The sequence below is a fragment of the Sminthopsis crassicaudata genome, chromosome 1, assembly GCF_048593235.1.
Source record: "Sminthopsis crassicaudata isolate SCR6 chromosome 1, ASM4859323v1, whole genome shotgun sequence".
Classification (NCBI taxonomy): Eukaryota; Metazoa; Chordata; class Mammalia; order Dasyuromorphia; family Dasyuridae; genus Sminthopsis; species Sminthopsis crassicaudata.
Window position 1 is genome coordinate 680384714 of NC_133617.1, and position 12553 is coordinate 680397266.

The 12553-nt window shown below is 31.6% G+C and overlaps 1 protein-coding gene across 1 annotated transcript in view; it reads right to left on the minus strand.

The window, feature by feature from the left end:
* PKD1L1 (polycystin 1 like 1, transient receptor potential channel interacting) overlaps positions 1 to 12553 on the minus strand; it is a 158782-nt gene that overhangs the window by 89573 nt on the left and 56656 nt on the right. Inside the window, exons 12-18 of the mRNA XM_074282718.1 lie at positions 11973 to 12194; positions 9760 to 9920; positions 7578 to 7985; positions 5149 to 5211; positions 4091 to 4276; positions 3195 to 3272; positions 2137 to 2279 (exon numbers count right to left, since the gene is read on the minus strand). Coding sequence (XP_074138819.1) covers positions 2137 to 2279; positions 3195 to 3272; positions 4091 to 4276; positions 5149 to 5211; positions 7578 to 7985; positions 9760 to 9920; positions 11973 to 12194 — 1261 coding nt within the window. The remainder of the gene's footprint in view (positions 1 to 2136; positions 2280 to 3194; positions 3273 to 4090; positions 4277 to 5148; positions 5212 to 7577; positions 7986 to 9759; positions 9921 to 11972; positions 12195 to 12553) is intronic.

Here is a 12553-nt window from a genome sequence, read left to right on the forward strand (position 1 = left end):
CCAGTTTATGAAAAAATTAAAACTTCAAACAAAAGATATTTATATTTAATCCTGAAAGGGATAGGGAATAGCTGGGGTTTATTGAATAGGGAAATGATGTAATCACATCATATTTTAAGCTCAATTTGACAGCTAAGTGGAAAGTAGACTAGAGTGGACAAAGACTTGAAACAAGAAGACCAACAGACTATGACAATAATTCAAGCATAAGGTGATAAAGATCTATGTCAGATTTGTGGCAGCTTTGTGATGTTGGCAAAATTCTTACCCTTTCACTTTCCTCATATTTATGGTGGATATAATGGTGTTTGCACTATCTACTTCGTGGTGTTCTTGTAAGTAAAGTTCTCTACAAAGTGCTCTAGAAATGTGAGTGGGTTTTAAGTGAAATAAGATTTTTTAAAATATACTAGAATCTCATAGTATTTAATGATTAGATTTATTATTAGTAGTAGTAGTAGTAGTAAAAAGGAACATTAGTAATTATATAAGAAATTCTTAATCTTTTTTTTATATCATAAATCCCTTTGGCAGTGTGGTGAAGCCAGTGAATCATTCCATAGAATAATGTTTCTGAATACATAAAATACATAGAATTTCAAAAAGAATATAGTTTCTAATTCTTTTGAAAATAATATTCTTGAATCCCAAGTTAAAAATTTCTGGCTAGACCAAATCCTTCGTTCCATAGAATTTATATTCTACAATCACGTTCTACTTTTTCTACCATAATCTTAGTTCAGGACCTCATCATATCTTCTGGAAAAGGATATATTTCCCTCTTCATGAGTTAGTTGTATAATTTCTATTATAAAAAGGAGAATCACAAATATATAACACTGAATGAATAAATACATTTAAATTGTTTGATTGTTTAAGACTACTTTCCTAGGCTATGTTATTTCTAGGTTTCTCCTAAAAATTTTATTCACAGGAAAATGATAAGCCTGCCAGAATGGGAATCCCAGATGAATCAAGTTTCAAATCCAACTTCTCACACCAAACTTCTGTGTTTACTATTTTTATCGTCACCTATATTTTTACCCATCAGTTAATGGAAGTATTCTTGTTTTGTCCTCACTTATGAGGGAACAGAAGGCTTTCATCTCACAGGGTGGTTACTTTTACATCATTTCACATTCTGATCTATTTTATTTGGTAAACTCAAGTGGCAGGTAATTGGAAGATTTCAGACCTGTTAGGCTTATACAGGAGTCAATAGCCTTTATAAGGAAGCATAGTCTTTGAATCTGTATGTTCCTAGAACTGCATCTGGTTCCTTTGAATTCTACATATGGAAAATCAGATGAATTTGAGATATCTTTTTTACAAATCTGAAATCTGCAAGAGTCTGCTTGTATTGTTCATGCTTAAAGTCTCCTCTCAGAAAACTTTCTAGAAGTACTTTTTCAGAAGAAAGATGACATGCCCTCAGAACATGCATTGGGAGCTATTTCTAGGAGAAAAAAGGATATCTTAAAGAAACATGGCCACATGAGTGTGATTTTAGCACCAGGACAGCACTCAGTGGTTTTGTGACTTGAGTACAACTTTCTGATCACTTTCAGTTATAGACATTGAGAGTTTACCTATAGTAGAGTAGCGAAAATGCTGAATGGGTAGTTAGGAGAAATGAATTCTAGGTCCATAATGCCATTAACAGCCATGTAACTTTGGTCTTGTCATTCACTAAGCTTTTCTTTTCCTGTCTTTCATTTGGGGGTAAAGATAATGACTATGATATTTTCTAGCATCAATACTCAAGAATTTTATAAATATTTATACACTATACTATCATTTTAGAAAGGAGAGTGGTCTTTGCAATGGCTTTAAAAAGCCTCAAAAATGTTTGAAGTAGTCTTAAAAATAAAAAACAAAACCATAAATTATAATTCTTTTCATAGAAGGGTGCCAATTTTGCCTTTGTTTTTTATTCACAGCCAAAGACATATATATTTCAGTCATTATCACTCTTTTCAGTAGCACATCATAAACTTTAAAAGTAATTATTCTATAGTTATGAAATATGGATTTTATTTGCACTTCAAAGTATGTCATTACAATACCAGACAACATTTCTTGCTTGGGACCTACTTTGGCCACACAGATAGCATTAAAGGACTCTGAAATGCTTACTGCTTTCCCAGACATGCAGAAAACACTGAAGACTGTATAAGCCTCATAACCGTGACTGGGCTGTACTTGGCAAGATACTTCTTTTGGAACTTCATTGACAGTAAAATATAATTGTGCTTTGCCTAATGGATTGTGGCTTGAGACTGTAGAGAAAAATAAGAATCAATTGAAACATATACAAAACACCTAGATTTATCTTGACAGACATAATATGTAAAAGAAGACTGAGAAGAGAACCAAAACTTAATTCAACAAAGGATCTTGTTGAAACAGATGCCAAATGCTCAATGTATTATTCATGGAGTATTATCCAAAAAGTATAGGATTAAAATTTGTGTTCAAATGGAGTAGTGAAAAGAATGGGAGAGAGAATTAACAAACATCAGAACTAAAAATCAGTGTCTTTGAAGAGAATTAGGCTGCCCATATTTAGGAAAAGTTTACACTTGGATCACTATTCTTACCAGACCATAAAATGTTCAGTCAGGTGATCAATCAGTGTTTCTCCAAATCATCTCCCTAGTTATTATATAATATACAAGTATTGAAGTATTGAATTCTCAACAAGTATCAAAATATGGTTTGATAGGAAGAATACAAAAGTGAAAGTAAAGTCAACTGGGTTCTGCTCCATCCAGCCTTCACTTATGCATAGAGAAAAAATATGTACACACATGGAAGCAAGTGGTGAAATTATAAATTCAGAGAATAGCAGGTAGAATGGATGAAGAGCAGTAATATAGATTGGATTCAGACCGAGAAGAGCATTAAATGGGATGTTAAGGAATTTGTATTTTACTTAGAGATAAAAGGTAGCCACCGAAGATTTTTGAGCAAGAGATTGGCAGGTTTAGACCTGTCTTTCAGGAACACTATTTCAGCAGCTTTATGGAGATTATAAGGAGAGACACCTATTAGGATGCTGGATATAATATACTATAAAAAATAAATTCACAAATGATTAGTTGACTATAATTTCTAGGAAAGTAAATTAAGAAGACCACCAAATTTTCATTTTTCCTAAAAATCAAAAATGTCCATTTGAAAACATCACTTACCTACAGAAGCTTGTATCACATATGTCTCTCCTCCTCTCAGGAAAAAAGGTTTAATTGTAAGAGTTTTTGATGTGATACCTAACAGAAAAGATACCCATAAGACTCTAATTACCAGATGAAATCACTTCTTGGGTCAGATGACATCTACAAATAAGCTAGCCACATTTCTATGCTTCTGAGATACTAAGCAGAGTTTTCGGGGCTTCTTTCTAAACCTAATTTTTATTCATACACCCAAAATTTTAAAAGCATGCTTTTACCACTTAACAAAATACTAATTTTGTAGAGATGAGGATGACTCCCTCAAACAAACATCTCAAATTTCTTAAAGTATTTGACCTAGATCTCTCCTTTTATCTTACTCCATCTTTTCACATCATAGCTATTTGTAGACAGTATTTTTATCTCTCCCACATCACTTCTTAATTTTCTCCTTGAGGACATAAAATGTCTTTCTAAATGTATTTGAATTCACAGCCTTCATCAAACTGGTTGGCACACATTAAACTGTCAACAAATGCTAGTTGACTGACTATCATGTTTTCCCCCCTGTTTAATAAACTATAAGTTCTTTGAAAGTAAGAACTGTGTGGATCTATCTTTTAATAACCAAAATAAAATATATTCCATGCTTACTAAAGATTTGTTGGGAAATGATAGGCACAGAGATGTTCTCACTTCAAATCTAGTGCTTTTTTTTCATTACATCATCATGCTTCTTTATACTCAGAAAGGAAAAAGATCTGAATGATTAAACCACATAATTATTTTTTAAAAGTACATTAAAACTAACTCCTTATCTATAAAACCAAATGACTCTGGAAGATTAGTAAGTGACATCTAAGCTATTCTTATTCAAATTGTGACAAACCTCCAGGTGAGTAGAAAATGCATACCTGAGGATGTGTAGCTTTGAAAAACAGTTCTGCTAATTAATGATTTGGACCAATCCACCATAAGCAAGGGTGCAGCATTTTCAGTGGAGTAAGATAAATCAATTAGGTTGTAACCATCATCATTGTCATTTTCTTCATTTTCTTCATTTTCTTCATTTTCATTTAGTTCTGTGATACTGATACTCTCTATCAAGAGAACAAACCATACCAATGGGTGATAAATAAAAGAAATTGTAACAATTCTCTTAAATAAAGTCTCAGAGATTAAAAATTAATATTTTCAAAAATTCTCTCCTCCACTTTCTAAAAGTATTATATAGTGCAGTCTATCTGATAAACAGGATCTATATGTATGAAGTAGGAGAGAAGTCAAATGCAAAAGAACCAACATATAACAACAATAATATAAATGAAAGTAGCACTTAAAAACAACTAAATTCAGATTCAATGCAATGGCTCATCTCAATTCCTGAATACATACTTGTGAAACATACTTCTCTCCTTTCAGTAGAGAGATGGGATAGGTGAAGAAGGTGGGGCATGTGTATATTTCTTGGTAAAGGGGGAGATTTCCATGTGGGAGAAAAGTATATCAGGAAATGACTATGGTGTAAAAAAAATCAACAGAAAGCAATAAAAAATTTAAAATAATGCCTTAAAACATTTATTGCAATCCAAGAATTTGCTTTTTTGAGATTACATATTTTGTCAGCTAAATTTCAATAATACAACTGCATAAGCAAATAGTGACAATAAAAAAATGGTTAAAAATGACTTGGAGACACTAGTTATAATTGATTCAAGAAGAAATAGTGAATAATGTCCTACTGGTAGTTAATGGCAATTGAAAGGAGAGATTGGAAATATATATATATTGATTCTTCTAATGTAAAATAGAGACATCTGGAACAATTCGTATAAATGTGGAGGAATCTGAGCAATAATTTGTAAAGCACCATAAAGCTGAAGGGAAGCCCAGTGACAATGTCTAAGAAAATGGTTTATCTCAAACCAATGATAAAATTCAATTCATTAAAATAGTCATAAAATATACTGACCTGGATGTCTTCCTCCTGATGGTTCCACTGCCTCCTTGATATTGCTATAATAAAATTCAAAATCTATGGAAAGAACAAAAATACCATTGGAAACACAGCTTTTGGTAGTGTTTTATGTATTTAAATCAAGAGCTTCTCAAATTAAATCTAGAATGAATGGTAAAATTTAGCAAAATATTTGGCATTTACTATAACTCTCTTTAACTCACATATCTATGTTTCTATTGATTGATTTTCATAATGATATCTTTAAAGCATTTAAAGACTCAAAGTGCTCCTGAATTATAAAAAAAAAAAAAAAAAAAAAAAAAAAAAAAAAAAAAAAAAAAAAAGAATATTGAGAAAGAGGACTGGCCATGAAAAATGAATGAAATTATGCAATCTCAAAACCAGAAGAAACTTCATAGGCAATCTAATCCAGCTACCATTTGAAGCATGTTTTAGACTAAGAAAAATTTGGGCCTGAATTCTGTGGGAAAGGGATAGGAGGAATGCAAAACAAGAAAAAAATGTGAAACATTCAAAACATTGCTCTTACTATAATAATTACAATTTGAACTTAAGGTTTGAAAGGAGGCACCAAAAAAAGATTCCATCTCTATAATTTCAACAAATTGGTTCCTTTATGTGAAATATTCATACATAATCTAAAATTATAATCTAAATTTGGTTGTAACATAATCTGATATATAATGACTATAATCTGAGATATCTTCTTTGATGGCTATAGGATCCCTTCAATATGGATACTCCCTTCACCAGTGTATATTGCAATTTATCCATGCCTTAATATGCTCATTCTTGATCAGATCCTCCCATAGGTGTTCCATTAAAGATATACTCAATAAAACATGGGATTCTAAGTAGTTAGAACTTTTTGGATACCACTGTAGCATTTAGGATGTTCAACTTTTTTTCTCATTAAATGGCCAAAAAAAAAAACAAACCCTTTTTTTTTTTTCAAAAGTGTATATTTCTATTACTTTTTTTTTTTTTTAACCTGGGTTGCTGGTCACACTCCCTTGGCTGACTCCAAGTTAACTTTCATTTTAAAAATAAAGCTTTAACTTTAACAGACCTTTAATTGACTTCATCAGAGTCACTCAAGGTACTAATTTCTCATTTTTCTAGTGGATTGCTTAACTTCATATGCTCTGAAATCTATCATCCCCTAAATACCTATCTATTGAAGAGATTAAGTTTACCTATTCCCAAATTGCTCTAAAGACTTTACTTTGCTTGTACTTTTGCTTTATTACATCTTCCTACTTTGTCCTAGGGCAGTCCAAGGGCTAGGTCCCCTTCCTCCTTCTTTCTCAGGAGGATATGGACTTGTAAAATTACATATGGGGCAAATGAGTCAGATGGTGACCTAGGAAAAAATATGGAAATGTTTTCACTTGAAATAAAAAGAGAAAAAAGGCCTTATTAGATCTAGTCTATTTTTAAAAATTTAATCATGCTTTTCTTTCATCTACTTTAACAATTAGTATGTAAATCCATTCCATTTCATTTAAAATCTGTCTAAAGTTTCACAGCAATAAATTTTGGCTTTTCATGATAAACTTTGACTTATGAATTGATGGATCTCTTCATGTTTAATCTGCTTAGACAGCAAGGATTAGAAAAGCAGTGAACCAAAAATTAAATGAGTATCATTAGTAAACTATTCTCTGGATCTACTATATTTAAGCATGAGTTAATATTTTTGTAATTTAAAATTTGTTAATTTGAGAAGATTATGTTTTCATAAATGCCTATTCCCTAATATCTTAGTTGACTAAAAACAAATATGAAAGTCATAATGTGTTTGCTATTGCTATTATTTTACTTCAAAACCTATGATTGATAGTTATGCACTAAAGATGTTTTTCTCAAAAGTAAAGGGGTCTGAAGAACATAAAAGATTCTTCTTGTTCCACCAGATTCTATTCTTCAAGGGGACTAGGAAACCTTATTTACTTCTCACTCTTACAATGAGAACTAGAAAACTACACTTTGGGGCGAAGTAGTGATGGAGTGGTAAAACACACCACAATCTGAAATCTAGAACAGTGATTGAGTTGGAGTTGATGAGAAAGCTAACTTTTGCTAAATGCAAAATTTACTTCCTCTCCTATTTTTAGATCACTAAAACTGGTTCTTTTTCAAAGAGATATAAAATTAGCTCACTTATTAACTTTGGAATGAAGCAATGCATCATACAAGACAACTCTTTTTTTGAAAACAATGATAAGTTCAATCAAAAAAAGGCTTCCCAGCTCCCAAATAGAGAATATTGTGTATTACTTTTAGTAATTACTCAGAGATTGGAATCAAACATATATGACTTCATTATTCGAAAGGTTATATTTGTTCCTTCAAAGGAAATTAGAAAAAAATGGAAAAAAAAAAAAAAAAAAGGAAGAAATAAGAGAAAATGTAATTACCAGAAATGTAAGAATTTTGTGGTAGCTCAGTGCTTGCTGACTTTTCTCCCTGGGTGGATCTTATGACAGATTTTTTTTCTAGTAAGCCTTGCTTTGGATAAAGTAGCACTTTCTGAACAGGATCCTCCAGAGCTGAGGGATTGCTGCTCTCCCAGCGACTAGTATCATTTACATGATGAAATCCAATTGTAATGTTTATGGAGGCTGCAGAAGTGGAGGCTTTCCCTGGAGCAGATTGGGCCAACTGCTTGATATACTGCCCAGAGGCATCTCTTGGGAAAGGTGTGGTTCTTGGGGCAGGAATAGCCATTCGTTTTATCCTGGAGAGTGGATCTGACTTTGGAATTGTCAAGATATCACCACTCAGACTTGATGAGCCTAGCAGATCTGTAGCTCTACAAAAAGAAACTTAAACATACATTTGAAACAATTACAACATTGAGTAAAAATTAAATGTGGTTGTTATAGATAATGCAATAACAGTAAAAGTGTGCTTATATATTTTCACGTACAACACTTGTAAATACAGTTAGTTCCTTGAATAACAAAAGGATCCTCATAGTAATAATAGTAATAATATTTATACTTTTCTCATTTAACCCCAATTGCGTCAGCAAATAAATAAATAAATAATGTGTGTATATATATATATATATATATATATATATATATATATATTATGCTTTTCAAAGTATCTTATAGGTATTGTCTCATTTGTTTCTCAGAAGTCTGTGAAGAAGATGCTATTGCTATCTCCAAATTACAGATGAAAAACTGAGGCTGGGAGATTAAATGATTTGCCCAGGGTCACATAGCAAATGAGTGGCTAAATCAAGATTCAAACTCAGCTCTTCTAACCCTATTCCTAAATCAAGCACTCTACCTCAGGATAATTTATATTAAAAAAAAAAAAAACAAAAAACCTCCTTTTAAAAAATTAATAAATAAATAAATATTTTACATATAGTCTTTCAATGATTTCTGTTGCCTAGGTAACATAAGTAGTACTGTAATATAAAGTTGAATTTTATACACTAAGTACACAATCTCTCTGGTATTTTTGCCAAGAAAACCTTAAGTGGGGTCACAAAGAGTCAGACATAATTGAAAAACAACCTAAATTTTATTTAATTTTTTTCTTTAATGAAATCATTCTCACCACACTGCTTATAAATATCTTTGGCACATCCCATTGAATATATAGAGAAAAGAGTGATTTGTTGCAGTTCAATCCACATTTTAGCAAAAATATGATAAGCTGGAGATGCACATGAACAGTCCAGTGAATACTGACCAGACATGTAGTATCAGAGATTAAATATCTCAGGTAAAAGAGGAATAATTGAAGATGAGGAGAGACATGCAAGTGACAGTTTACTAGTTCTCTCCCCTTACCCCTCTCCTATTTAAAAGTATGAGAAAGTAGGTTTGATGTCTTAAAGGTAGATTGAGAGCAGGTACTAGTAGACAGTGAATTAATCAGTGAACAGAGCAAGACAATAGTAGTGTGAATGAGATATGAATTTGGACATAAAAAAGATATTCAGTGTGTATAGTGAAATAATGATTGAAATTTGGGGAAACTAGGAAGAAACTGAGTTAAGGGGGGAAAAAACCATTAAACATTAAATTAAAAGAGAGGCAGCAAGAAAAAGACAGAAACAAAGAGAAGAAACAGAGATCAAGGGATAGAAAGGGAGAGAGACAGAGACAGAGCGATAGAAAGTCAGTCCATGCTGGGACCAGAAAAGAGGATAATTTTGGTTTTATACAAAAAAGTCCAAGAGTCTGAGTACTAGTGTTTCATACTTTCTCACAACATTGCAGTCACATAAAGACTATATAATAGCAGCAAAAAACAGAGTTAAGAGGCTGTTAATTAGATTTGATATTATGTTATTTATCTGAATTAGGACTTTTATGTTCTTAGTCTGTTTTGGAAAAAGAGGTAAGAGTTAGGTCAAAGGGTTATTCTATGTCTTGATTCCTGAAATACTCTCCTGAATCTTCTGCAATTATCTATTTGTTTTATTCTTTCAAGGTCATTTTTAAATCCCAGCTACTTCATGAATAGATGTATTCATTCCCAAATGCTCATATTCTAGAAGTTTTTTTTAAGATCACAAGAAGTTATTTATTTCATTTCTACTTCTCAGAAACACAAGGGTACAGAGACTCCTACCTTCCATGCCATTTGTTTCTGTTGCATTGATTAAAAAAAGATCCCAAGAATAAGAAATATTAGGCAACTTGGTACATTCTTCACACTTCACTTGGAGAGAAAATTCTTCATTCCAGTTCACAGAATTGTCTTTAAAGTTGACCCAAGAAATGTGGAGTGGTCTATAAAATAAAATCTATTTTTAGACTTACTTTACAAGTCAAGTTTTGTTTGAAAAGTTTTTTGAGGGCTTTTTAATCCTTATCCATGTTGGACAGACTTCTCAATCTTTTATTATATAATTTCAACTATATAAAGGATTTAATTTTTTTGAACTTTTAAAATTTAAAGTTTCAATTCTCTCTCCCTCCAGCCACCCCGTTACCCATTAAGAAAGCAAGCAATATGATTTCCATTATAAATGTGAAATAATGTAAACTATATGTTCACATTAGTCATGTTGAAAAAAGCAAGAAAAATAAAGTAAAAAAATATTCTTTGATCAGCACTTAGAATTCATCAATTCTCTCTCTGGAAGTAGATAGCATTTTTCATCATTAAGAAGGATCTAATAGTTTTATTTTTTAAAAAAGATTATAACAGAACTATGAATATTTATCTACATTTGGACAATTCTAGATATAGTAGACTTATTTGCACAACTAACATCAATATCAATGTTGCCAAGTCATTACACAATCTTTTCTTTGCCTTCACTTCAACTCCCTATTCAAAATAATTGATTGCCAAGTCTCAACAATATTTTTGGAATATAATCTCTTTCTCTTAACTCATTTTCTTTTTCTCTACTCTTACCACTCCAGTCCACACTCTAATTACCTCTATTTTGTGTTATGAGATAATTTCCCAACCGTATTTAATGTGATGGTAGAATGATGAGAGAGGAAATTTGAAAATACTGAGGACAGACTGAATTTAAACAACTCAGTCTCCAGTCTTTCCACCCTCTATTCTATCCTTTATGCTAACATTCCTAGATCCTAAATTAATAGTCCTAAAATTAATATTTCTAAAATCATCTACCTGTTTTCATAATCATATCTCTTCTATGGATTTCTTACCAACTTTGAGTTAATATAAACTGAGTAGGCTGGTAAAAATAGCTATCTATATGCATGTCCATTATTTTTTACCTATCTAACCTTATTTCCCACTTTTTCTTAACATAATTCCTCCCATACTACTCAGGGAAGTTTCCTCACTGTCTCTTTGCACCTTCCTCACTAATATGGCATGTTCATAAGTATAGAAGATTAAGAGCCAGAAAAAAACAGAGATAATATAGTCTAATCCACTCATTCAACTGAAGATGTAAGGTGAAGCAATTTATCTAAGATCAGAAAGGTAACAAGCAGCAGAGCAGTTGGCTACAAATACAATATTCTCTCCATAGCTCTTTTTTATATTGTATAGCCTACATTCTTACTTACTTCTGTATTTATGTTATTCCCTTATTGTGGGTCACTTATCTAAGATACATGTCTTCTTTTTCATCTATAAAAATTCTACATGAATGGCATCCCATTAGAGCAGGAAGACAGAGTTGAAAAGGCCTCAGTTCAAATCCAAAATTTATTTGTCGAGTATTTTTTTCTGTTGAGATTAAGTTTCCTTTACATTAAAGAGTGGATAATAAATCTACATCCTTGTTGTGAGGAGAGTGTTGGCAAATCTTAAAGCATTAGATAGATGTGTGAATTATTATTATTATAACTATTAGTATACATATCCTTCAAGATTTAATTCAAGTTCATTTCCTTTATCACATTCTCCAACTAATTCAACCTGTATTTTACTTTTCCTTCCCTGTCTCCTTATTGTCTTTATTACAGAATAAGAATCTGTGTATTCTTATACATAGATAGATAGATAGATAGATAGGTAGATAGATAGATAGATAGATAGATAGATAGATAGATAGATAGATAGATACACACTTGGCATATATATGTATTTAAAACTCATTCTGGCACTTTAATTTCTTTCATCTACTTAATGATTTTAAAACTCACTTTATTATATACTTTATTACACATTATATTCTTATATTATCTAATTGCTCTCTGTATGCATTTCTTCTTTCCAACAAAACCAAAATGAAACCCTTCTCAGGAACTATAACATAAACCTCTCTAGTACCTTCCTTGAACTCTAACATAATGTTGAGGAAACAGTAGCTGCTTAATATGTGTTGAATTAAATTGAAAAAATACCTGAATGTAGAACTTGATTGAACTGACAGGAACACCTGTGCTTCAGAAGAGTTTCGGTTTCCATTAGACACCATCAGTGTCACTAAAAATTGGTCATAGGAGTCATAAAGAAGTGATGCTGGGAAAGAGATGACTGATGCACTATTGTTGAACAGACTGTATCTGGGAGAGTTGAAACATGTGTGTTTTGGTTTACTTGCTGGGACACATTTCCAGTAATACCTATTTGGAAAAGTCCATTGCAGATGTGCTTAAACATATATTTTTTATTTCAAGCAAGTCAAGGTTATATTTTTTTCACTTTGGTAGATTATTTGCTGTCCAACTAAAATACATATATTTGCTGACCAACTAAAATAACTTCACTGGGAACCAAAGTTTTTGTTTGTTTGTTTTTAGTCTGGAATTAAAATCTAGCTAGCTACAAAGTCTCCAGAATAGTGAAGAGCTAAAATTGGTAGAGCAATTCATTTAATTTTTTAGTGTAGAGGAGATTTTTCATCTAGAAGTTTCCTCAATACTGGTAAAATCACAGATCAAAGCAAAAAAAAAAGTTGTTAAAAGCTCAATTGGCATCATTG